Raw genomic sequence first — 25,387 nt, forward strand, 5'->3', positions numbered from 1 at the left:
TGTAGAGGTGTTTCTCTCTTTTCCACGTCCAGCACGGAAAAGGAACAGGTTCCTGAGTGGAGGAGCTGGGGATTAAGACATAAAGCAAGAAAGAAAGCAAGACGCAGAGATAGAAGCAAAAAGCTGGGAGCTGGGTGGGAAGCTGCCACTCTGATGGAGGGACAGGACCCTGAGCCCATGCAGCGCATTTATTTTATACCCCCAAATACCAGGGAGTATCACCAAAACTTAGGATCAAAGGAGCTTATTTGCATTCTTGAGTAGGCCCTAGCATTCCTGGTGCTTGCCTGGATTTACATATCAAAGCCCGCTCCCAACACCTGGACAGAGGTAAGAAGTCAGTACTGATTAACACTCTCCGCCCTCTTGGGGAGAGTGTATCCGAGACGGGGCTCTGCCAGTCACTCGGACTCAGCTGACAACAATTTAAAGAAATGCCCATGTGCCTTCCCAGGCGCTGTCTACAGTAGGCATCACAGGGAATGTCTATGAAATCAGAAGAGAAGTAGGGGACACAGAACTGAAGGTCAGAAGTCCTATTTCAAATTGCATTTTAACACCTGGTAAAAAGCATCGTTAACAATTAGATCAAACAGCGGAGAAGCAGCAGCACAGGCTGCTGAGAAGGCCTGCGGCTAACATTTGCTGGGCAGGGCAAGAGTTGGGAGGCTCCAGTTCCATTTGATCGAATTCTGACTCCATCCTGTATCACGAGCGCTCACCCACACAGGTGGCACCCTGAATTCTGCTCTGAATGGGCAAATTCATGGCCAGCGAGAAGCTCAAGTGTGGGTCCTAGGTCAAGCGCTCTGATTATTGTGATTCCAAGGGTGGCTCTATTGCTGGAAACCCACCTAGTGTTTAGGAAATTGCTACTAGTAACAATGTGGCCTGTTCTAGAAGCATGTTCTATTTGGGGGGCTGAGGTGGGCTTATAAACTAATTGAAACTCTGATTCGGTGTTATTTAACATGTGGGACATAGGCTCCTAGTAGCTCTGGACTTATTGACAGAGGCTGGCAAATCTGAATGGTTTCATAGCATTTTCTAAAGACTTAATACATATGTCTTACTCATTAACAAATATTAATGTTACAAAGCTATATTGGGTTGAGTAAAAAGCAACTTTAGTTTAAGTGTTATTAACATGAATGAAGCTTTTTATTGTGTACATATTTTTAGTCAATGAATATCAAAGGATAGCTACTACCATCATGTGGTATAGTCTAATAACTACATCAAAAAAAAATTCTAGAAGATGGATCCACCTACAAAAAAATAATTAAGAAAAACCAATTTAGTTGTTATTTAAAAGAACTTTGAAGTTATTTTATTTTACTTCATTTTAATTAATGCTCTCAGGGCTGAACAAGTGCAGTCTATTACAAGGTAGCCTAAAGGTTTCATTTGGTAGAGGAGGATTTTATTCCGATTCCTCAGTGACTCAGGTCAAAGAATTTTAAATGTTCCAAGGCTGCTTTTAGAGGGGGGTTTTAATGTAGGGGTAGGATAAGACGTGGGAAAATAGGCCAAGATCATTTAGTTTTCATTTGTGTCTAATAATTAAGAGAGTATATGAATCATCTCCCACTGTAGTTAAGTCCACCACATCCTCAGTTATATCTTAGATCAGTGTATCGGGTAGGGTTCTGATAGGAAGTCCAGTGGGGACTAATGACAGAAGTATGGGCAGGTTTAGGAAAAGCAAGAGAGTTCAGCACCAGAGGACTAGGACTGAAGGGGAGAGGAGAGAGCAGTTCCTGGAATCTGAAGAGAAGGTATGGAGAGGGCCCGGTGACAGGCGCTGAGCACTGCAGGAGAGGAATTTTGTGGTAAGGGAGTCAAGAGAAGAAAGGCCCTGATATTTCTCCTTCCCATCCTCTGCGTCTCCTTGAAGGGTCTCCCTTGGGTCATTTCCCCTGAAAGAAGAGGGCAAGGGAGCCAGGGCCCAAAGTGAGGTGGAGAAGGATGGGGAGTGGCTCTGGAGGGACAAGTGGAAGATACTGACACAGCCGACCACACTAGAGAACATATCAAGTATTTGTCTTCCACTGCATAGCCAGGATGGTAAGGGAAATGGGCTCTGGATTTATACAGATTATGATACAGTTCTTTAGGATTTAATAGAAACTGTGTGTGTCTGGCTAACTCCCTCAACTTCTCTGAGCCTCATTTTTATGTTTGTAAAATGTGGATAGAAGGCCTACTTTCCCAGGTTTAAGAGATATTATGTAGATGGGGATATAGCGAAGTCTGATGCTGAAAACTTTAGGGCAATAAGGAGCCTTAGAACTTAGTCATCTATCATCTTGGTTCTTGCCAACTACTTGTCAACTACTACGTGTCCACTGCATGCTCTGTGCTTAGGGGCTTTATATTCTTGGCGATTTTTGAACCCGTCAGGAATAATATTGTGTGGGGATATCAAACTTGCATAGTCTAGAAGCGCTGACAATGGTCTAATCGAGTGTGTCTTGCATTTGCAATTACTATTTCTCAATTTATTTTGGTGCTGATGTAACTAAAATAAAATACAAATTTATTTAAGAGTTATGAAGTCATTACCTTGCTTATTTTTTATCATGGTGGTATATTTTCTCTATCAAAGGGATACTAAAAGCACACTATTTGCTTGTGGGGTTAGGTCAAGAAAAACTTTGTGTGCGATTCTAAAAGGAATCTTTGTATTTAAATGCTTAGGGACCACTGATCTATTTTGGCTACCAACTTGACTTAGATTTTGTATGAAGAAATGCTAGGCCTTAAACACCTGTTTTTGAGGATACATCTTTCCGTGTACCACATAATAAACCCGAGGGTAGTACTGGTACCAGTTCAACAGTGCCTTAAAATGGAGAGTCTCCCCTTTCAAACTTTCAGCAGAGATAATAGGAAAAAAAAAAAAAGCCCAATTTTAGGATCATGTTCCAATCTAGGAACAGGGATGAAATCTGGAAGAGAACATGTATTTAATCCTGAATGGAAATCATTCATGTTCAGTAAAAATAAGAGAGGTTTGTCAGCCCCTCACTCTCTGTCAGCATCGCCAGTATCCCAGCTCTTCTTGCCATTTTATTGCACAGGCAGAATATGATGAAGAGAGAATGGCCTGTAGATCCGGACAGCCCTGATTTCACATCCCGGATCTACGAGTATCAGGGCCTAATGTGAAAATATCAAGACTGCAAAGTTATTTTGCATTGCAACGAGCTAGATAGCATTGTGGGGATGAAAAAAATTAATTTCCCTTCTCGAGTGCTATGGCTCTACAGAGTTCTCATCACTTTAGTACTTAGAATTTCAGGACGGCAGGAACCCCAGTCATCTCTCATTTCCTTATTTTAAAGATAGAAACATAATGCCAATATTCTTTATGGTTATAAAGACATGGCTATGGTCATATAAGCAGTAAGTGGTAAAATTCAGACTGGAGTTCAGTCTTTTCCTGAAAATGAAATCTGTCAGTGACCAAATGTATGAGGAATCGAATTGAATACATGTTTGAGGATCTGCCTACTGCAGTGGTCGGCAAACTGCAGCTCGCCAGCCACATGCGGCTCTTTGGCCCCTTGAGTGTGGCTCTTCCACAAAATACCACGGCCTGGGCGAGTCTATTTTGAAGAAGTGGTGTTATAAGAAGTTTAAGTTTAAAAAATTTGGCTCTCAAAAGAAATGTCAATCATTGTACTGTTGATATTTGGCTCTGTTGACTAATGAGTTTGCCGACCACTGGCCTAGTAATATCCACGGAGCTGACCCTGGGACTCAAAAGGTGAAGACCTCAACACAACCAAGAAGGTGACAACCTGATGGAACACAAATACAGTACAACCACCTCACAAGTTTAAAGGTGATCCATCACAAAATACAAATACACTGGGCTGCATATCCAAAGAAGGAGAAATTTAACTCTGCCTGGGGGACAGCATAATGAAATCTAGTTTGTATTTAATAAAAAGGATGCCTTCCAGCTATTCCTAACTGCCCCACTGTTCATTAGTTTAGCAAATATTTGTGTACCTGCATCTGTGTATCAGACACTCTCTTAGGAGTAAGGAGGAACTAGTCCTCCCAATTACCTTGCAATTAAGGGTATGAGGGAGATCTGATGCTGAGGGGCTACTGCAATTAATTTGGTAAGTTTTACCACTAACTGCTTATATGACCATAGCCCTGTCTTATAACCTCCTTGTTTCTATCATTAAAATAAGGAAATGAGAGATGACTGGGGTTCCTGCCGTCCTGAAAGTCTAAGTACTAACGTGATGAGAACTCTGCAGAGCCATAGCACTCAAGAAGGGAAATTGATTTTTTTCGTCTCCACAATGCTATCTATCTCATTACAACTCAAAATAACCTCCCCTTAAGAACCGAGTGCAGAAGATCCCCTAATTGTCAGAACAGCAGGCAGGGTAACCCCAGGTGTCAATGGGCCCCCTGGACTGACCTCTGAAGCTATTCTTCAGCAAGTGCAATAACACTCGAAGGAGCTGGAAACAGGAGCGTTTCTCCCAGCTCCTCGCACCCCTGGCTCCCCGCCCTGTCCCGCCCTCCCGCCCGGCCACGCCCACGCCCACGCCCACGGCCACGCCCCGGCTCGCGCTGGTTGGCTCTCGCGGGCATGATGAAACTTCCCGCACGCATTACAGGAGGCAGGCGGTATAAAGTGGAAGGAGGCCGGCCGCGCCGCCCCGCCCGCCTGCCGCCCGCTGCCCAGGTCTGTGCTCCCGTGCCACCTGCTCGCCCGCCCTGCTCGCGCCCAGGTAAGCCCGGCTCCCGCGCCCAGCGCAGCGCCTCTCCCCGCTTGCCTCGGGGCTGCCCCGGGGGCGGGAGGAGGATGCGCTGCTGCCTGGCCCCGCCGATGGGAGGGCTGATGCGGATCCGGGCTCAGCGGATGCTGCGGCTCCTGCAGGGTGAAGAGGGCGGGGCCTGTTGCTGCGCACCCTGGAGCCGGCGGGAGAGGGAAGACCTCCGTATCGGTCTGCAGAGGGAGGGGTCCGTGAGCGTAGACCGGGAGGGCAGCGGCAGCCTGAGTTGCCCCCTGTGAATTTTACTATTTGTTATTATATTGCGTGGAGGCCTGTGGACATTGTCGCAGTCCCGAGACCTTCCCGTGCACCGGCTGGAGGGTGCACGTGGCCGGGTGCTGTTGAGAGTCCCAGGGGGATTTGGTAGCCTGGTGCTGGTCCAGAAGGGGCGGTGTCGGGGTTGTGGGTCTCGGCCTGGGGATCTGTACTTCCCTCTCACCTCTGGCTGCGCCTCTTTTACCTAAACACCCCCCCCCCCCCCCCCCCCCCCCCCCCCACTCAGGTGACTTGCTGAACAAAACCTATGGAAAGAGATCTGTGGAGGGCGACAGGCGGCGTGGTACAGAAAAAGGCAAAAGAACTGGCTTACTCGTTTTCAGTGGATTATCTGTTCAATTGAACTAACTTCATATTCATGTTACTATTTTGAATAAAAGACCAGTTTTCTTCTCATCCCGTGGCCCACTGACCCAGCGTCTGTTGCTCTGGGTGCTTGACTAATAGTAATTTAAAAGCACCGAGAACTCTTTTTTTTTTTTTTTTTTTTTCATTGATTGATCGCATTGCAGTAAGATTAATTAGAAGCAATTTAGTCTTGCCCTCCTGGCCGGTTGTTCAGAGCATCGCCTGCGGACCGAAGGGTAGCGGGTTCGATTCCTGGTCAAGGGCACATACCTCGGTTTTTTTGGTTCGATTCCCCGGCCCAGATCAGGGGGAGTGCGGGAGGCAACCAGCCCATGTGTATGTCTCTCTCTTTCCCTCTGCTCTCCCTCCCTCCCACTCTCTTGCTCTAAAGGTCAGTGGGAAAATATCCTTGGGTGAGCAATAAAAATAAAAAAAATAAAAAAATAGAAGCAACTCCTGGTTGGGAACCTGACCAGGAGTTGGTTGCTCAGATCTTAATGTAAAAATAAAGTGACATGAAGTCTAAGTAGTTGGTAATCAGAATGTAATGCACCAAAACCACTATCCAATTCGGTAGGGACTAGCCACATGTGACTGTACTGAGAACTTTAAATGCTGGCTAGTCCCAGTTGAGATGTGCTAGTCCCAATGGCGAAATGCCTCCTTGATATAATTGTTAATACTGTACTGATTAAATGTTCAGATGATACTATTTTTGGTAAAATGTGCTAAATAAAATATTTTTATTGTTAATTTCACATTCTCTCTCTCTTTTATTTTAATGGAGCTACTAGCATATTTAAAGTTACATATGTGGCTCCCATTTGTGTTGGACAGCACTGCTCTAGAAGTTTATGAGGAAACTAGAGGCCCTACTGGCACGAAATTCCTGCAAGAGTAGGCCTTCCTTCCCCCAGCTGCCAGCACCAGCTTCCCTCTGGCACCGGGACCCGGGCTTCGCTCTGGCCACTGGCAGGCACCTGGGACCCGGCTTCCCTTGCAGCCCTGGTTTTGTCCTGAAGGATGTCTGGTCTAATTAGCATATTACCCTTTTATTATTATAGATATGGATAATTACTGGGAACAAGTAATAGCAGTAGGACCTTTGCCCTCTAATGAGACTGGTTCCAACAAATGCAATAGATGATGGTTTTAATCTGCTTTTTTTTTCTGCTGGAGAAGTAAGTGTGCTTCACAAACTTGTTCCCGCCTTTTCCCTTCCAAGCTAGTGGTTAGTATTTATCTTTAGCAGGCTTAGGGATTTTCTAAGCAACATTAGTAGGACCTAGGTAAATAGGTGATTGGCTAATGACCTCACGTGGTTTTCAGAGCACTTTTCCAGCCCACTTTTTGTAAAATTGAAGTTTCAGTTGTACAGCACTGTAATTTGATAGCTGTGTACACTACAAAATGACCGCTACCAAAAGTCTAGTTATTATCCATTGCCACACAGTTGACCCCCTTCACACCTTTTGCCAATCCTCCGACCCCTTTTTCCTCTGGTAGCCACTGATCTGTTGTTCTCTATATCTATGAGTTTTTGTTTTATTTTTTAGATTCCGTGTATAAGTTAAATCATTATAGTATTTATCTTCTTTGGAATTATTTCACTTAGCATTATAACCTCACGGTCCATATAATTTGTTGCAGATGACAAACTTCCTTTTTATGGCTTAGTAATATTCCATTGTATACATGTCTGGAGTCAAAAGTAGGTGAATTATAAATAGTCATACTTAAATCTCAGTGAATTTTCCCACTAAATCACATTATTGGGTATTTGGCCAAGTTGTGTGGAAGGGACTGGCATAAGACATATACTGTATTTCCCAGTTGCTTGTGTTAATACCGTATTCAATTAATTTGTTCTAGTCTCATTAAGAGGCCAAATGGAGCTTTGAGGTTCATTTAGATACAAATGAAATACCCTCAGAAGATTGCTCAAAATGATTGATATAACATGAGTATATCTATATATTTCTTTATGATCTTTGTCCCAAATTATCTGGGCATTTGCTGCAAATTTACATTTTTAAAAAATACCAAAATCAATCATTTCCAAATTACTATTTTGATAAAATAACTGTTCTGAGCTGGCAGCATCCAAATAAAACAGCCCTTTATTTCACAGTTGAAAATTTTAAGTTGCCAGATAATTAACATTTGTAGGAATTATCTATTTACTTATTGGCCTACGGGATGAACCCAGCTGTTTTTCAGAGATGTCATCACTATGGCCCATCTACTCTGCTTGTTTACTGACCAAGGCAGCTTTGAGACGACAAAAATATTTGAGACCCTCCATTTAGGACAATTGGATGGTGAACATTGTGTATTTCTGTCAGTGTAATTTTTGTTGTTGTTATAAAGCCAGAATATCTGTATCAGATAATATTGCTTGCCTTTTCTCTTTATAATTTCTTTGATCACATTTGAATAAATCACTTAGTGGTAAGCTAGAAGTTGTGAAACGCTTATAACAGCTGTCTATTTTTTTTTTTTTTAAAAAATATATATTTTATTGATTTTTTTTTTTTTTACAGAGAGGAAGGGAGAGGAATAGAGAGTTAGAAACATCGATGAGAGAGAAATATCGATCAGTTGCCTCCTGCACACCCTCTACTGGGGATGTGCCCGCAACCAAGGTACATGCCCTTGACCGGAATCGAACCTGGGACCATTCAGTCCGCAGGCCGACGCTCTATCCACTAAGCCAAACCGCTTAGGGCCTTCCTATTACACTTTAGCAGTATGTATCATCTTCCATTCCACCCGCTATCTTCTATGTGCAGTTAGTACAGGTAAAGGGATATACATTTAATTGTCAAGGAGACCCCTGAGGATACTGTCGGAATCTAGAGAGTCTCATGCACTTTTGAGGGCTTTTGAGATTCTGGGCTGGAGAGAGTAGGGCTGGGTATTAGCCAGCCTACAGGGCGTCTGTATTTTGGGAGTGACCCTAGCATGCCCAATAGGATGTGGCCTGAACACTCACTGCCAGCTCTAGCCGACCAAATCCCAAGATGAGAGAGATGCAGGCTTTGGGTGCTAAGCTGCTATCGCTGACCGGACAAAAAGGCCATCCATCTTTCCTGAATACTTGTAAGTAGATTAAGTTATTTTCTACTCCTGTTGGCCTGCCGTCCTATGCTGTAGACACGATAGTTTATATTTCAGTCTTTGAAATGGTTTATGCAGGTTTTTGGAATCAAGATGTAGTACAAACTCGGATCGGATCCTGAGTATTTAACGGGTCTGCTTTCCCTCCACAGAGAACACGTCGCTTCCCTGACCATGTGTGGCATTTGGGCCCTCTTTGGCAGTGATGACTGCCTTTCTGTTCAGTGTCTGAGTGCTATGAAGATCGCACACAGGGGTCCGGATGCCTTTCGCTTTGAGAATGTCAATGGATATACCAACTGCTGCTTTGGATTTCACCGGTTGGCGGTGGTTGACCAGCTGTTTGGAATGCAGCCAATTCGAGTAAAGAAATATCCTTATTTGTGGCTATGTTACAACGGAGAAATCTACAACCACCGGAAGGTAAACAGAATGAACCAGAAGATATCTTGATGTGATTAAGTCTGAGCTCACTGGATGTAATTATTTTTACATATTTTATATAATGGTTTTTACTTTCAAAAACATTTCCATGTTCATGAACTCATTTGTTCCAATTATATAGACTGGGCACTGATGAGCAGAAGGGTGAAGTGACTTGGTCACACACAGAAAAGATAAAATGTGAATTACAATTCAGGTTTTTTAACTCTTGGTATCCACCCCCGCCCCCCCCCCCCCCCCCCCCCCCCCCCCCATCATTAGAGCCTGTGCTAGGCTCGGTGTTAGGTGCTGGGGATTCAGTAGTAAATAGAGAGGTAGGTTTGCCCTGTAAAGGAGCTTGTTCTATTTAGGGAGAAGACAAAAAAAGTCATTGTACACGTAACAGCATCCTGAAATGAATATGGAGCTGGTGGATATGGGGGATCCAGTTTTGGGAAGGGTAGTCAGAGTGGGGGTGGGGGGGTCTCTTGAGAAATTGACACTCGAACTGAGAGGCAATGGACAAGCATCAGCCAGCACTGGGAAGAGCATTTCCTGTAGAGGGACTAGCAGGTGTAGAAAGGCGGGAAGCTGTCCTCAGATTGTCTTAAGAAAACAAGTTAGGGTTGGGAAGGCAGGCAGGAACGGATCAAGTAGGACTTGGTATAGTATGGAGTTGGCATATCATTCTAAGAGCACAGAGATTTGAGATTTAATAGTTTGGAGGTGATCATACTTGTAGCTTTCCTATAATGCTGTCCTTAAGATATTTATTGTGACTGCATTCTTCCACTTAATCAGAACAAAAGACAGAAAGGTAGCCAGATGCAATTAAATGCAAGAAGTACGACTTTTAGCAGCATTAAAATTGGAACAACTTTCCAATCTGGTAAAAGTTTACTCTTAGGATGAGAATGGGTGAGGGGATGGAAATTCTAACCTGAGGAAGCTAAATTTACTAAGAACCTTCCAATCTGGAATTATTTGGCTAATGCTTCATAAAGAAAAGTTCAATCTAAACTTTGCAGGTTTTTTTGTCATCCTTCTTTCCAACTTTTAATTTTAAAAGGAACAGAACAGCCCTAACTGGTTTGGCTCAGTGGATACAGCGTCGACCTGCGGACTGAAGGGTCCCAGGTTCAATTCCAGGTCAAGGGCATGTACCTTGGTTGCGGGCACACCCCCAGTAGGGGGTGTGCAGGAGGCAGCTGATCGATGTCTCTCTCTTATGGATGCTTCTAACTCTCTATCCCTCTCCCTTCCTCTCTGTAAAAAAGGAACAGAACAATGAAAACCAGTTGAATAACTGTTAATGTTTTGCCATATTTGCTTTATCTCTGTTTCTCTATATTTATACACACACATTTATTTTTTGTTGTATTTAGAGTATATTACAAATACTATGACTCTTCTAAACATGCAAGTATATATCTCTTAAGAATGAGGACATTCTCCAACCTAATACCAATACTATCATTAAAACTAAGAATCCATAATACCTTCTAATATCTAGTTTATATTTTTCCAAGTTTCCCAGGAATATATTTATAGCTGGGTGTTTTTTTTTATTGTTAGTTAGTTTGTTTATTGGTTTTGAGCCAGATTTCATTCAAGGTTCATATCTCTGGGTATTTTTTGAGCCTTCTTGTTACACACCTATCATTCGTGGGTAGGGTTTTATATTCTCTCCACCCTTTGGACTTTTAGTGTTTATCTCTAAACCGTAGCTTTTGCCATTGTTTGTTGTCTGCTTATAGGAACACTCAATTACAGACTTCTCATTTGAAAAGTTTTTATAGTTACTCATCAAATGCCTTTCACATTTATTAAGGGCCTAGTATATATACATCAGGCATCATTTGTCTAGGTCAGTGGTCGGCAAACCGCGGCTCGCGAGCCACATGCGGCTCTTTGGCCCCTTGTGTGTTCTAACGCCACTTCTTCAAAATAGACTCGCCCAGGCCGAAAACCGACTTCTGCGCATGGGCCACGAAGTTTCAATCGCACTGTACGTGCGCGCCCACACGTATTTTGTGGAAGAGCCACACTCAAGGGGCCAAAGAGCCGCATGTGGCTCGCGAGCCGCGGTTTGCCGACCACGGGTCTAGGTGTTTGAAGACAACATGGTGAACAGGGAAGGTAAGAATGGAGTTTCATGCTAGGGAAGTCCAGGAGGGGAGCCGTTAAAACTCCTTTCTTAAGCCAAATTAGTACCAAATGCACAAGCATGCTAGGTTGTATTATGGTACTATTAGCCTGACTTTTGCCTTAAACGAGACAGGAAATTCCTTGTTTACTTGAACTGCATTGCTGCTTTTGTGTGCTTTGTTAATAGTTATAAAAAGTTAAGTATTTTTAAAATATTTCTATTTTAAATCAGCCAAGTATGTTGTATTGTCAAAAGCAGAGAGGTTCCATTGCTTCTATCTGTCATCTGTGGTAATGCAGTGTGAGCAGCTAGAAACCTGTCTAAAGAATGGACATTTTAGGCTCTTGTAAAGTATTCTGCAACAGAAGCTCCAAAGCCCTCCTTTTGTTGATGAAAATAAAATTTACTACTACCACTAAAATGCAGCCTGAGGTGTATTGGGAGTGGAGGGAGAATAAGGCAAGGAGAGGAGGAATCTGAGTAAAGGCTGGGGCATAGAGGAGGCCCTCTCCCTGCAGGGAGCGGCAGGGCCTTGCAGCCAAGTCCAAGGGCTCTGTGATTTCCAGAAGGTAGCAAGATATGGGAGCTTCTCTCTCAGGAGAGTGGGAGGTGGCACATGTGAATCATTAACCCATAAATCACCTGCAAAGTTTACGCCCAAGAGCGGTGATGACATGGTAGTGGAGGGAAGATTTGGGAAGCTGCTGCTTGCTGAAATCATTGGATACTTTAGGGTCACTCATCCCTCAGGTACTTAAGTCCAGAAGGGTCAGCAGAAGACCGTTCCCACACCTCACCTGCCAGGGACAGGGATCATCTCTGACGGTCTCTTAGAGCAGGGAGAGGCAACCAAGAGGTGGCTTTGTAGTCACTGGAGGCGGCCCACCCCCATTTTTGGACTGTGTTCTGTGGGGGGCTTAGACACAGAAGGTCCACAGGTTTATAAAGTGAGGGAGATTGTGAAGCATGTTTCATAGGCCATATGTATACAAACATGTAAATTTTTTTAAAAACATATATTTTTTATTGATTTCAGAGAGGAAGGGAGAGAGAGAGAGAAACATCAGTGATGAGAGAGAATCATTGATCGGCTACCTCCTGTACACCCCACGCTGGGGATTGAGCCTGCAACCTGAGCATGTGCCCTGACTGTGCTCCTGGTTTATAGGTCGACGCTCAACCACTGAGCCACGCCAGCCAGGCTAGACTTACTTTTTGAAAATTAAAAATATGTTTTAAATGTTAAAACTTATCTAGAATTTCCACCTGATTTTATAGGAACCTTTTTCTCTGCATTGTCAGCTGAAAATCATGAATTGAGCACAGTTTGCCAGTGATGATGGAGATCCAGGGGGTTTGGGGGCATAACTTCAACTTCCTTACTCTGCGGTGACAGTGACGGTTGGAGCATGTGCTCTAATCAGCTCCACTGCCGTTTTGTGCGTCTGTGAGAAGTCCCTGTAATTCCACTGCACAGTGGGGAGACTGAATGTCCTCCTCCAGGGACCTGCAGCTTTGTTTTAGACCACGTGTCTCTATTATTATTTATTTGCCGGGGAATCGTGCCAAATAAGTTTGTGCTTTTGCTTTCTATTTCCGTAGGTGGGTCTTTTAGGCTGAACTAGAAGAAACTCAGTCAATACTACATTTGGAAACCAAAATTTCACAATAGTAGAAGATACATTTTTAGGGTCATGGCAACCGGACAACCCATTTGCTTAACTTACATGTATACAGGGGTGGGCAAAAGTGGGTTTGCAGTTGTGAGTATGCGAAACAGAGTCTGTTCTTGTATTATTATTTATTAATCATTGTATTATTTTCCATACAAACAGCTATAAACCTACTTTTGCCCACCCCTCCATACCTCCAAGCATTGCTATTCTGGTGCATTATCTCCCCATTCTGTTTATGAGAATGCAACTAAAATTTTCACGGAATGCCATGATTCTTCTAAACCACTCAAGTGCATGAAATGATTATTGAGCATAGAAATATTGAAAGAACTTGGCATTAAAAAATTATTAGTGAGATCAACCAAAGGACTTGTATGCATGCATATAAGCCTAATCAATGGACACAGACACCAGGGGAGTGAGGGCATGAATGGGGGGGGGGGTTGGGGGGAAAAGGGGGATAAGGACATATATGTAAAACCTTAATAAATAAAAAATCCTATATAATAAAAGGGTAATATGCAAATTGACCCTAATGATGGAACTACCAGAACGACCGCTCGACCAGTCACTATGAGGCGCATTGACCACCTCTTGATCCTTTTCCTCGGCCGGCAGGCTCCGATCGCCCAATGGTGAATGGGGAACTGGGGGTGAGTGGTGGGGGCGGGGCTGGGACCAGCTGCGGGAAGCCAGGGAAGATGGTTCTGATCGCAGGCCAGGCCTAGGGACTGTACCTGTGCACAAATTTCGTGCACTGGGCCTCTAGTAAATAAATTTAAAAAATAATTATTAGTGAATGCAAGGATTCTAACACTTTAATTTTGCTATTGCTTCCTTAAGCTGCAACACCATTTTGCATTTGAATATCAAACCAAAGTGGATGGTGAGATAATCCTTCATCTTTATAACAAAGGAGGAATTGAGCAAACTGCTAGTCTGTTGGATGGGGTATTTGCGTTTATTTTACTGGATACAGCGAATAAGAAAGTGTTCCTGGGCAGAGATACCTATGGAGTCAGACCGTTATTTAGAGCCATGACAGAGGATGGATTTTTGGCTGTGTGTTCAGAAGCTAAAGGTAATGATATATTTTTTCTACAGATTTTCATTATTATCCTGGATTTTATGTATTTTTTTCCCCTAGGTCATATTTGCAAATTCCATAGGGGCAATACAGAATTTTACAATTGACTGACACCCTCTGGCTTGTGTTTTTTAAACCAAGTAGTTGGATTCTCCTTTTAGCACTTAAATTCTGTAATCCTTGAAGTATAAATCTATGTAGTAAATTCACTTAATTTTTGTTGTGCTAATATGCTTTGCATATAGTTTGATCCCATATGTCTTGGCAAGTTTACCTCTATCATCTATCTATATATATATATATATAAAAGCTTAAAACAACTGGTCGACAGGTCACTATGATGCACATTGATCATAAGGGGGCAGACACTCAATGCAGAAGCTGCTCCCTGGTGGTCAGTGGGCTCCCACAGTGGGAGCGCCGCTCAGCTGACCGACGGACGCCAGACACAGGGCTCATGGCTGGCTGGCGAGTGCAGCTGCAGAGGCACGAGCCTCTCCGATCGGGACTGACTGGGCACAAGCCCGTGGCAGGTGCAGCAGGGCCGGGATGAGCGGGAGTGGCAGGCAGGAGCAGCAGGTGGCATTGGACTGCCGGTTTCTGCACAATCCCCGCAGGCCACGCCAAGGGGCCCGACCAGTGCACGAATGTGTGCACCGAGCCTCTGGTATTATAATATTAGGATTGGCCCTGCAATTGTTGCACTGTGGAACCAGGCCATAGCTATAGCAAATACTTATTTAGCATTCTGAAAACAGCTTATTGATAATATAATCCACATACCTTACAATTCACCCATTTAAAGTATATAATTCAGCGGTTTTTAGTATATTCACAGATATCTGCAACCAAAACTCCTGTGAGTTTTAGAAAATTTTTCATCACCTAAAAAAGAAACTCTGTACGCTTTGTCACTCCCCATCCCTCTATATCCATCAATTGTTGAACCTCTCTGGATTTTCCTATTCAAGACATTTCATATGAATGGGATCATGTCATGTGGTCTTTTGTGATGGGCTTCTTTCACTTGCATAATGTTTTCAAGATTTGTCTATCTATTAGCATGTATTGTACTTACTTTTTTTTTTTTTTTTTTTTACTTTTTATGGCCAAAGGTATTTTGTTACATGGATATACCACATTTTGTTTATCCATTTGTCAATGGGTGGACATGGGGATTGTTTCTCCCTTTTGGCTATTTTGAATAATGCTACTATAAACATTTGTGTGCAAGTTTTTGTTTGGACATATGTTTTCATTTCTCTTGGATATATCCCTAAGGGGTGGACTCGCTGGGTCATGTGGTAACTCTGTGTTTGATTGTTTGAGGAATTGGCAGATTGTTTTCCGAAGTGGCTGTGCCATTTTATATCTCTGTCAGCAGTATATGAGGGTTTCAGTTTCTCCACATCCCCACAGACACTTTTTTCCTAACTTTGATTCTAGCCATCCTACTACATATGAAGTACTATTTCATTGTCCTTTTGATTTGCATTCTCCTGTTGACAGTGATATCAAGCATCTTTTCTTGTCTGTGTGCCATTTGTATATCTTCATTAGAGAAATGTCTATTTAGTTCTTTGATCCTTTTTTCCTGCTGAGAATCCTTTGATTTCTTAATATTTTAAAAAATTAACAGACTGCTTTTCAGAGCAGTTTTACATTTCAGGAAAATTGAACAGAAAGTAGCGTTCCCATAAAGGGTGGGGCTAAAGTTATGAGTACATAACTTTATGGTGGGGTTTACGGTTATGAGTACATGAAACAGTTTATTCTTGTATTATTCTTTATTAATTACTAGAGGCCTGGCGCATGAAATCGTGCATGGGTATGGTCCCTAGGCCTAGCCTGCAATCGGGGCCATCTTCCCCAGCTGCTGGCAGCCGGCTCCGCCCCCTACTGCCACCCACCCTGGTTCCCTGTTCCCCATTCCCCATCGGCAATGGGAGCCTGACAGCCTGGGGAGGGACCGAGAAGTCGGCCTTTTCAGCCTGCTTGCCGGCCCCACCCCCACCGCAGGTTGCCCTCTATGTGTGGGGTGACAGGTGGGGCGGGGGCCTTGGCCTGGTGCCGCCCGCATCCCCCGCCACCCACCCTGGTTCCCCATTCGCCATTGGCGATTAGAGCCTGCTGGCTGGGGAAAGGAACCAAGAGGTAGATGGTCAATGCACCTCATAGTGACTGGTCAAGCGGTCGTTCTGCCGTTATGGTCGCTGGGCTTTTATTATCTAGGATAATATTGTTTTTCATATGAACAACTGTAAACCTACTTTTGCCCCACCCTGTATATTCCTTCCATTATGTTCATTTAGGTTACAGAATACATGATCAATATGCAAAAATGAGGATTTTTTTTTCCCTCCATTGATTTCCAGAGAGAATGGAAGGGAGGGAAGAAGGGGGAGAGAGGTATAAATATCAACATGAGAGAGAGACATCGATTGGTTACCTCCTGCATGCACCCCCACTGGGGCTGGGGAACCTGCAACTGAAGTACATGCCTTTGACCAGGAATCGAACCCGAGACCCTTTGGTCTTAGGGCCAGTGCTCTAACCTTTGAGCCACACCAGCCAGGGCAACAGTCATCTTTTATCTCTTACCTAAAATCTGGTCTACCTGCATGCCTCTTTTTGCTTTATTTCAAGTCCTTTCTCACTTAGTGTCTAGATTTAATACTGGCGAAAGCAAGGATAATGAGATCAATAAAAGGGTCCTTAGAATACCAGTCACAGTGTGGGTACTAAGAGATGTCTGAGTTGGTCTATTTTCAGGCATTTCAAATGGCACAGAAGAAGTATATATGTTAAGTACTGTTAGGAAACCCCTGTAAGGAGAACACAGGGAAAAGCAGACCTCCACTGTGTCTCCTTTGGGCCTGACAACTTGATATGATATAGAATTATAATCTTAAATTCAATTTACCCCTTGAAATTTCTTGACTCACATTTTACATCCTTCATAACATTGCCCTTTTCCAGACCAAATGATCTCAGCCAGGGTACTGCAACAGTTTTTATTTCTCATCGCTTTTAGAATGACTTACCAAAAACTCATTTCATTTTGCTCCTGCAATGGACATGCATTTGTATTAAAAAGGGAAAACAAATAGGAATTTAAAGGATATTAACTAATCATGAAAGTTACTGTGAAGTGTGCTAATTCAAATAAAGTTATCCTTTTGAATTTGTAGGTCTTGTTAACTTGAAGCACTCCACAGCTCCTTTTTTAAAAGTGGAGCCTTTTCTCCCAGGACACTATGAGGTTTTGGATTTAAAGCCAAATGGCAAAGTTGCATCGGTGGAAATGGTTAAATATCATCACTGCAGAGATGAGCCTGTACACGCCCTCTATGACAGCGTGGAGAAACTGACCCCAGGTAATAAAGCCAGCGCCCACCTACCCATTCCCCACCTCTCTCCCAACGGAGGATTAGACTCATGCATCCTTGGAATGATTTCCTATTGATGATCTGTTTCCTATTTAATTTGGAGGTGGCAGAGTGGGATCTGACAGACTCCACTGGTGAGCAAATGCCATCAGGAGAGATGTCGATGACTGTATACCTCTTCGCAGCCAGTAACTCAGCCTGAGCGTGCCTGGCGCTGTTTCACTTACTTTATGTGTTCACAGGTTTTGAGATAGAAACCGTGAAGAGCAACCTCCGAATCCTTTTTGACAATGCCATCAGGAAACGTTTGATGACAGACAGAAGGATCGGCTGTCTTTTATCAGGTGAAGACCGTTAAAAAAAAATAACCAGTTATATTTATCATGTATTTAAGTTAAAGGATTTGTTAGCTATCCCTGAGGTTTTGCCTATAAAATATTTACTTTATGACAATCTTTTCTCCATTATAGGATGAAACAGCTTTCTCTAAGCTGCATTTCATATTTCTGGTAATTTAGCAACTTAAAGTCACACTATAATTATTGTTGGGATGAGTGAGTAAACATTTTTTAGAGTTGTGTGTAGTGATTGTTGAACCAATTCAAATACTGTTACCATGATCACTGGCTATGTTAGATTTTTCTCTTACTCTCGTTGGCTTTCAGTTTATAAAAGTTGGGGGTTTTAAATGATAAAACTCCAATCTTGGTGCTTAATCCGAATGCAAGTCATCTGTCCCAGTCTGTGCACGGCACATGACTGACCAGTCCACCTGTCGCCTTGCTCGTAGGGGGCTTGGATTCCAGTTTGGTTGCTGCCACCCTGGTGAAGCAGCTGAAGGAGGCCCAAGTCCAGTACCCTTTCCAGACTTTCGCAATTGGCATGGAAGACAGTCCTGATTTACTAGCTGCCAGAAAGGTCAGCCACTATCTCCGCCTGTTACTAGAATGAAAATCAAGTCAGTAATGATGATTCCGTACTTCTGCTATATTGACTCTGGTCATTGGTTTAGCATTAACTATGTTAAAATGTAATGAAATGCCAGTGTCAACTCTGTTGTACACTGTATTCTGGGTACTTTTATCTACCATGGTCAATGCAGTTCTCACAAAAACCCTATGATAATCATTCTCCTTTTGAAAATGGTGTTAGGCCTTCAGGCTTAGGAGCCTGATTGCTCATTTCAAATCCTGGCAGTTCCTCACTTATGTAATGGCAGTAATAGTATCTACTACAGGATAGTTTTGAGGTGAAAATTATATAATTCACAAAAAGTGCACAGGGTAGAGCCTAGCATGTCGTAAGTACTTGGCAAATGTTAGCTGTTATTTTACTTTTTTAAGATTTTTAAAAATTGATTTCTAGAGAGAGGAAAGGAGAGGAAGAGAGAGAGAGAGAAACATTGATGTGAGAACAGAACATTGATTGGCTGCCTCCTGCAAGCCCCCTACTGGGGATGGAACCTACAATGTGGGCATGTGCTGTGACTGGGAATCAAACCAGCAATCTTTTGGTGCTTGAGATGGCACCCAACCAACTAAGCCACACCAGCCAGGGCTTGAGTCTTGTTTGTTTTTATAAAGCAGTATGTTTAGGACTATGGGTAAAGGTGGTGTAGTACACATTCAGTGTGCAGGAGACCTCATTCCTAATCTGGAAAAACTGATGTAGAATGATGGAGAAAGAGCTAGAGAGCAGTCCCAAAGCAAGTTGATTAATGATGAAAGAATCCAAAATAGCCAAAGAAAATAGAATAAGGGGAGGGGCCATTTCATTTAGGCATAACATCCTGGGTATAAAATGAGGCATTGCAGGAGGGCCAAAAGATGGCCAAGGTTAGAGTAGGACCATGCTGGACTAGAGAGCTATGAGGTAGCTTAGGTAAAGTAGATTTGTGTTTTCGGGGTGGGGTGGTATGCTAATTGGAAGCCTCTCACTGTTAGGCTGAAGTCTTGTAGTGAAAGGGTGATGGGAGTTCTACCTCTTGGTGGTTAAGTGGAGGGGAGGGACCGGGGGAGGCAAGGGAACTTGACTAGGTGGGACTCCTATGTGGTGGCCTGGAGAACCATTTCCCCATATTGTGGGGGCCTACTGAACCGTTTCCCCTTATTTTGCCTAGTTTTCCACTATTGTTTGTTCATAAGACATTGTGAACTAGAGTCAAGTTTCATTTCCAAGGGCAGTTCTTTTCTTTCAATAACAAGTGTGTGGCTATTTCCTTATATAACCAGGTGGCAAATCATATTGGGAGTGAACACCATGAAGTCCTCTTTAACCATGAGGAAGGTATTCAGGCCCTGGATGAAGTCATATTTTCCTTGGAAACTTATGACATTACAACAGTTCGCGCTTCAGTGGGTAAGGTGTTTTATAATATCAAAAAGACTTATAATTCTGAAAAACTATAAGTTTTAAGCATATTATTTCAAGCAACAGTTTACAAAGCATACTCCAGAATGAATGGAAATAGTCACCAATTGTCTAAGACAAGATCATTTAAGAATTCCCTGAATTTCTTGGAGTGAGAGGGACATATGTAGTTAAACTTCCACGTTTATAGTATCACTCTTTATATTTCTCTAAAGAGTGGATATATATGTTCTGCAACCTCTTCCCCCAATTTCTCTGTATAATATTTCTTGGCCAAATAGGGAAATAGGTCTATGTTGTAACTAATTTTCTGTAAGGAATACTCATTTTAGATATATTCTGATAAATATTTCATCATATGACTTATCAATCAGCAATACTAGTTTTATCTGGTGGATACACACCAATATCAGAAGTATATTTCAAATCAAACTGATCCAATGTTATTGAGCTTCTAATATGTACCGGCTTAGATATGCCTCTTTTAAGAGACTCAGAATCTGATAGGACTCTCACAAGGGAGCCAAAATCCATGAACAGATATACTGTACAGTTTATCTGGTGTTAATACTTCGTTGGGGGGGGGGGGGCAATTAACAAAAATGTCTAAAAAGTCTGCCTAGGGAAGTGTTAAGAACAAATACTGGTTTACAGGGATGTGGAGCAGGAAGCAATGGGCATCTTTTAATAACAAATAGTATATTTGACTATATGTGAAAATTGGTGGATGGATAGTATTAAAAAAAATTTAAACTACCAAAACCTTAACTCTCTTACTATTTTTTGTATACTTAATCTAAAACTATGCTTTTACAGTGCAATAGCCCAAAACCATTCCACAGTTTCACATATAGGTTTTAAAATTTTAATGCTTTTATACAAGAATATCCACCTTAAAATTTTGCTAAACTGAACAATGATGCAAATATCTTAAAAAATTCATACATTTCATACCACTATCACTATACAAAAATGGTAAGATTCTAACCTAAGAACAAAACTTGTAGTTGTTTCCAAAAGCCAAATAAAAGACATTTTTGGTAAAGAGTTATGTCGACATTAATAGCAATTTCTGTCTCTTATTTAAGGTATGTACTTAATTTCCAAGTACATTCGGAAGAACACAGATAGTGTAGTGATCTTCTCTGGAGAAGGCTCAGATGAACTTACACAGGGTTACATATATTTTCACAAGGTAAGCATTTGGAAATGGAAGGATATTGGTGTTAGATTCAGAAAAACATGAAAAATGAAAAAAAAAAGGGGGGGGGAATTATTCATTATTTCACTATTTTCAGTATAGCAGTAACACTTTTGAGTACCTTGGGAGGTATATGAGGAAATCTGACACTGTCTGCTTTGTGTTTTCTTGGAGGGAGAAAGAAATCTTAATAATGTCAGATAATCCCTATTCTTTAAGCAGGGAATCATGTTTCTTAATCCCCTGTGATACTGTGGTTATTACACAGTGTGCCCATTGCATTTGTTCTTTGGTGTGAGGAAGACATGTTTTATACAGCATCCCTCCCTTCCCTAAACTCTGTGGCTTTTTGCCTCACCCACCTTTAGAGTTGGAGTATGTGTAAGAGTAAGAAGCAAAAGCTTTTATTTGCTCAAAGCACATCTGTCTGTGCCTTTCTGACTGTCAGCTGTTGGTTGGTGTGCTAGGCTCCTTCTCCAGAGAAGGCCCAGGAGGAGAGCGAGAGGCTGCTGAAGGAGCTCTACCTGTTCGACGTCCTCCGCGCAGATCGAACCACTGCTGCCCACGGGTAACTCGGTGTTTTGAGAGGCGATGCTAAAAGTTAACCTCAAGCACAGAAAGTGCAATGGCCAACTTTTTTTTTTTCTTTCCTGTTGGTTATATGTTGCCGGGTGTAACTTTTTATAGAGAAAATGAAGCTTGTCTCTTAGCCCCAAAGGAATTAGGCTAAAGTCAAAGTGCTGCTGTGGGAATGTGAGAGGACTTTCACAGGTTGTTCTAGACCAGGGGTCGGCAAACTCATTAGTCAACAAGAGCCAAATATCAACAATACAACGATGGAAATTTCTTTTGAGAGCCGAAAACCGACTTCTGCACACGGGCCACGAAGTTTCAATCGCACTGTACGTGCGCGCCCGCACGTGGCATCTTGTGGAAGAGCCACACTCCAGGGGCCAAAGAGCTGCGTGTGGCTCGTGAGCCACGGTTTGCCGACAACTGTTTTAGTTCGAGTTTCCACCTTCACAGCATAACAACATTCCGCTCATATCTGAACAACCGCGAGGGAAGGCAGTTGCAGCTCTTTTTAAGTTTTGAAGGGAAGTAAAAATTATACACATTCCTTGTCACAGGTGCTGAGCACCTGCCTGCTGGATGCTGTGTGATCCTGTGTAGGGATAAGAAGATGCAAGAGGTTTGATAAGAGTATAAAACCAGTTTCTATGGTATCATTTCTGTTGGATAAAGTTTTCACTTTTTCCCTGGTTGGTTGGCTCAGTTGGTTGGAACATCTTTCTGTACACCAAAAGGTTTCAGGTTCGATTCCCAGTCAGGGCACATACCTAGGTTGCGGGTTCGATCTCCTGTTGGGGTGCATGCGGGAGGTAACGGATCGATGTTTCTCTCTCACATCAATGTCTCTCTCTCTCTCCCCCTTCCTCTCTCTCTAAAATCAATAAAAACATGTCCCCGAGTGAGGATTAGAAAGTTATATGTTATCAGTTTTCACTTTTTAGCTGGTCTTGTTGGAGAGTTGAAGACACTTGCTGTACGTGATAAATAACCAACATTAAATGTTTCTGTTGCTTCTACCAATCACACTTAGATTAGAGAGTAATACTAGTAAGTTATGGGGGTGGCAATGAACTGAATCCGTGGTTATGGTCCTATCCACTTGTCCTCATCAGTCACCAGGATTCAGGATGCAAATGATACCCCTGTGAGGAACGTGGAACATTGGTTTATACTGAATCTTGTATGTAAATTTTCAATCAGTTGAGCAAAAATTTTTGAATTATTATTACAGCTTTTAATAGGACAAGAGATGGTCTCACCCAGAAAAACCTTTGAGTCTGAAAGGTCAAGGCAAAGGATGTTTTTTTGTTTGTTTGTTTTTTTAAAGAAAGCAATCCCATTTTTAAAAAGTATATTTTATTGATTTTTACAGAGAAGAAGGAAGAGGGATAGAGAGTTAGAAACATCAATAAGAGAGAAACATCGATCAGCTGCCTCCTGCTGGGGATGTACCCGCAACCAAGGTGCATGCCCTTGACTGGAATCCAACCTGGGACCCTTCAGTCTGCAGGCCGATGCTCTATCCACTGAGCCAAACCAGTTAGGGCGCAAAGGACGTTCTTAATCATCCATGCCACTCATGATTCTTTCTCTGTTTTTTTGAGATAGGTGTTCACTTGTTCACAGAAGGGAAAGTAAAAGTAATTCTTCTCAAACTGCTTGTTTCACTCCCTAGATGAGGTAATACATATGTATTCATGTGTTCTTACAGGGCAATCAGGAGGATTGAAAAAAAATGACATTATAATCTTAACAATACTTAGAGGCTGGTTGAATTGCTAGGAAACTCTAAACCAGGATCTAAACGGACAGGCACTAAATATCCATCTTGATTTGGATCTCTTCTCTTCCCCTTTAAGCCTTGAATTGAGAGTCCCATTCCTGGACCATCGGTTTTGTTCCTATTACTTGTCTCTGCCGCCTGATATGAGAATTCCCAAGGTAGGTGCATCAGTTCAGGATAAAAACTGGCCATTGGTGTTGGTTGTATCTGGAGCTTCTCCTGATGCTCCTTTTGTTTTCATGTCAGAACGGGATAGAAAAGCATCTCCTGAGAGAGACATTTGAGGACTCCAACCTGCTACCGAAAGAGATTCTCTGGCGACCGAAAGAAGCCTTCAGTGATGGCATAACCTCAGTTAAGAATTCCTGGTTTAGGATTTTACAGGAGCATATTGAACATCAGGTAGGATGCTTTTAAAAGTATTTTCTGGAACAGGACAATTTGGGTATAGAGTTTATTTTGTGCTTAGTTTCAATGTTTTGTTATCTGTAGGAGAGATTTCCTCTTTTTTTAAGAATTAACTAGCACACAGGATTATAAAGTAGCATCTCATATTAAAAGAGGGAAGAGACTTAAACCAATCATCACTGACCTTCATTTAACACATCTCTGGGCCCCTGCTGGGCACCAGACACGATGAGGCATAAATGAATAAAACACTCAACCATCAGAGATTAGAAATATGCATCTGAATGTTCTTTAAAAGTTCCACAGCTATGCATTTTGTGGTATTTAACACTTTCTAAGTGATGGGTGATGAAGTCAAGCCTTTACATATCTTTCTTTTCTCTTTTGGTTTTATGAAGCCAAATTAAATACATGTATTTCCGTGCTGTTTTTAAAAACACACAAACATTTTGGTTTTATACTCTCATTCTTACAGGTTGATGATGCAATGATGGCAGCTGCAGCCCAGAAGTTTCCCTTCAACACTCCTAAAACGAAAGAAGGCTACTACTACCGTCAAATCTTTGAACGCCACTACCCAGGCCGGGCTGACTGGCTGACCCACTACTGGATGCCCAGGTGGATTAATGCTACCGACCCTTCTGCACGCACTCTGACCCATTACAAGTCAGACACGAAAGCGTAGGCACTTTCTAAGCCACAGAGTGAATGTTCTTATTGTGAAGGGTAGAGGACTTGGGGGCTACAGGGGTAGCATTGAGCTTCATCTACCCACATGGTGAAAAAAATAAAAGTCTTAAATGTAAAACATGGCCACAGTCATTTATATTCATACTGTTCTTTCATTAGCGGTGACTAGGAACTGGGCAGCTTTTACTATGTCACAGTGAGGTAGAGAGCGGGTGAGGAACGCGGGGGACAGCCTGGTGTTTGCTGCGAGAATGCACAGGCACCCTCCTGGCAGGGATGCTTTGTCTCTTGCCCACGGGGCCTCCTTCCAGTCCTCGCCTGGTCAGAGTGCATGTGGTCTCTCTTGACTTCCCTCTCTCAGTACTTTCTGCATCCTGACAGCTGGCTAGGCCGACTCTGGAGGAGTTAGTCCTTTGCAAGAGTTCAGGACAGCTCTGTTTTCTAAGATAGTAATTCGGATTGTTGTTGTTGTTGTGCCAGTGCAGTGTGTCTTCTGGAACTGTTGATGCTGAACAGCACCAGATGTTGGACGTTGGTCCTTAAGTTTGGCTAAGAAAGACTTCAGAACCAAGTCTCAAATACAAGCAGAAGTTTAGTTAGAAAGTCACAGAGGTAGAAGAAGTGAGCCAGCTGGGCTACGTGGGCTCAGGAAACCAGTTACAGAGGCAGAAGAAGGGCACTGATTGCTTAGTATAAAGAAAGCAAAGGCATGTGCCTTGAGGGAAGAAAGGGAAAAATAGGTGTGGCTTAAGGGGGACGGGGAGAAGCACACTTAGGGTCGTTTGTCTTAAGGGGTTTTATCTGTTTTCCAAATGGCAGATTTTAGGGAGATTTCAGGGGAGGCTCTCAATAGAATATTCATCAGAGTTCCAAGTGTATCCTTCTAGTGTTGTGGTCTCTACTGATTGGTCGGTGCTCGTGTAGGGGATCATTAGTCATTGCAGCTGGTCTTGATTCAGCCATGGTGTCGCCCCCCCATGACTTACTGCTTTTCTGGGCCTGGAGCTGAAACAGAACTGAGGCTTAGATGTGATCTCTAGTTTGACTGAAACTGTCTCCGTGTGGTCAACAGACCTGAAGCTTTGC

The 25,387-nt window shown here is 42.7% G+C and overlaps 1 protein-coding gene across 1 annotated transcript; it reads left to right on the forward strand.

Annotated features, from left to right (window-relative positions):
• The first annotated feature begins 4,702 nt into the window (after positions 1-4,702).
• On the forward strand, positions 4,703-24,412 carry ASNS (asparagine synthetase (glutamine-hydrolyzing)). The gene is made up of 12 exons (XM_008148796.3): positions 4,703-4,763; positions 8,705-8,975; positions 13,644-13,881; positions 17,079-17,264; positions 17,519-17,620; positions 18,067-18,194; positions 19,508-19,634; positions 20,735-20,841; positions 21,315-21,415; positions 23,280-23,361; positions 23,450-23,605; positions 24,087-24,412. Exons 2-12 carry the CDS (start codon positions 8,727-8,729, stop codon positions 24,294-24,296), a joined length of 1,686 nt encoding a protein of 561 aa, XP_008147018.2. The 5' UTR covers positions 4,703-4,763; positions 8,705-8,726; the 3' UTR covers positions 24,297-24,412.
• Positions 24,413-25,387: the final 975 nt, after the last annotated feature.

The sequence above is a fragment of the Eptesicus fuscus genome, chromosome 14 (assembly GCF_027574615.1).
Source record: "Eptesicus fuscus isolate TK198812 chromosome 14, DD_ASM_mEF_20220401, whole genome shotgun sequence".
Classification (NCBI taxonomy): Eukaryota; Metazoa; Chordata; class Mammalia; order Chiroptera; family Vespertilionidae; genus Eptesicus; species Eptesicus fuscus.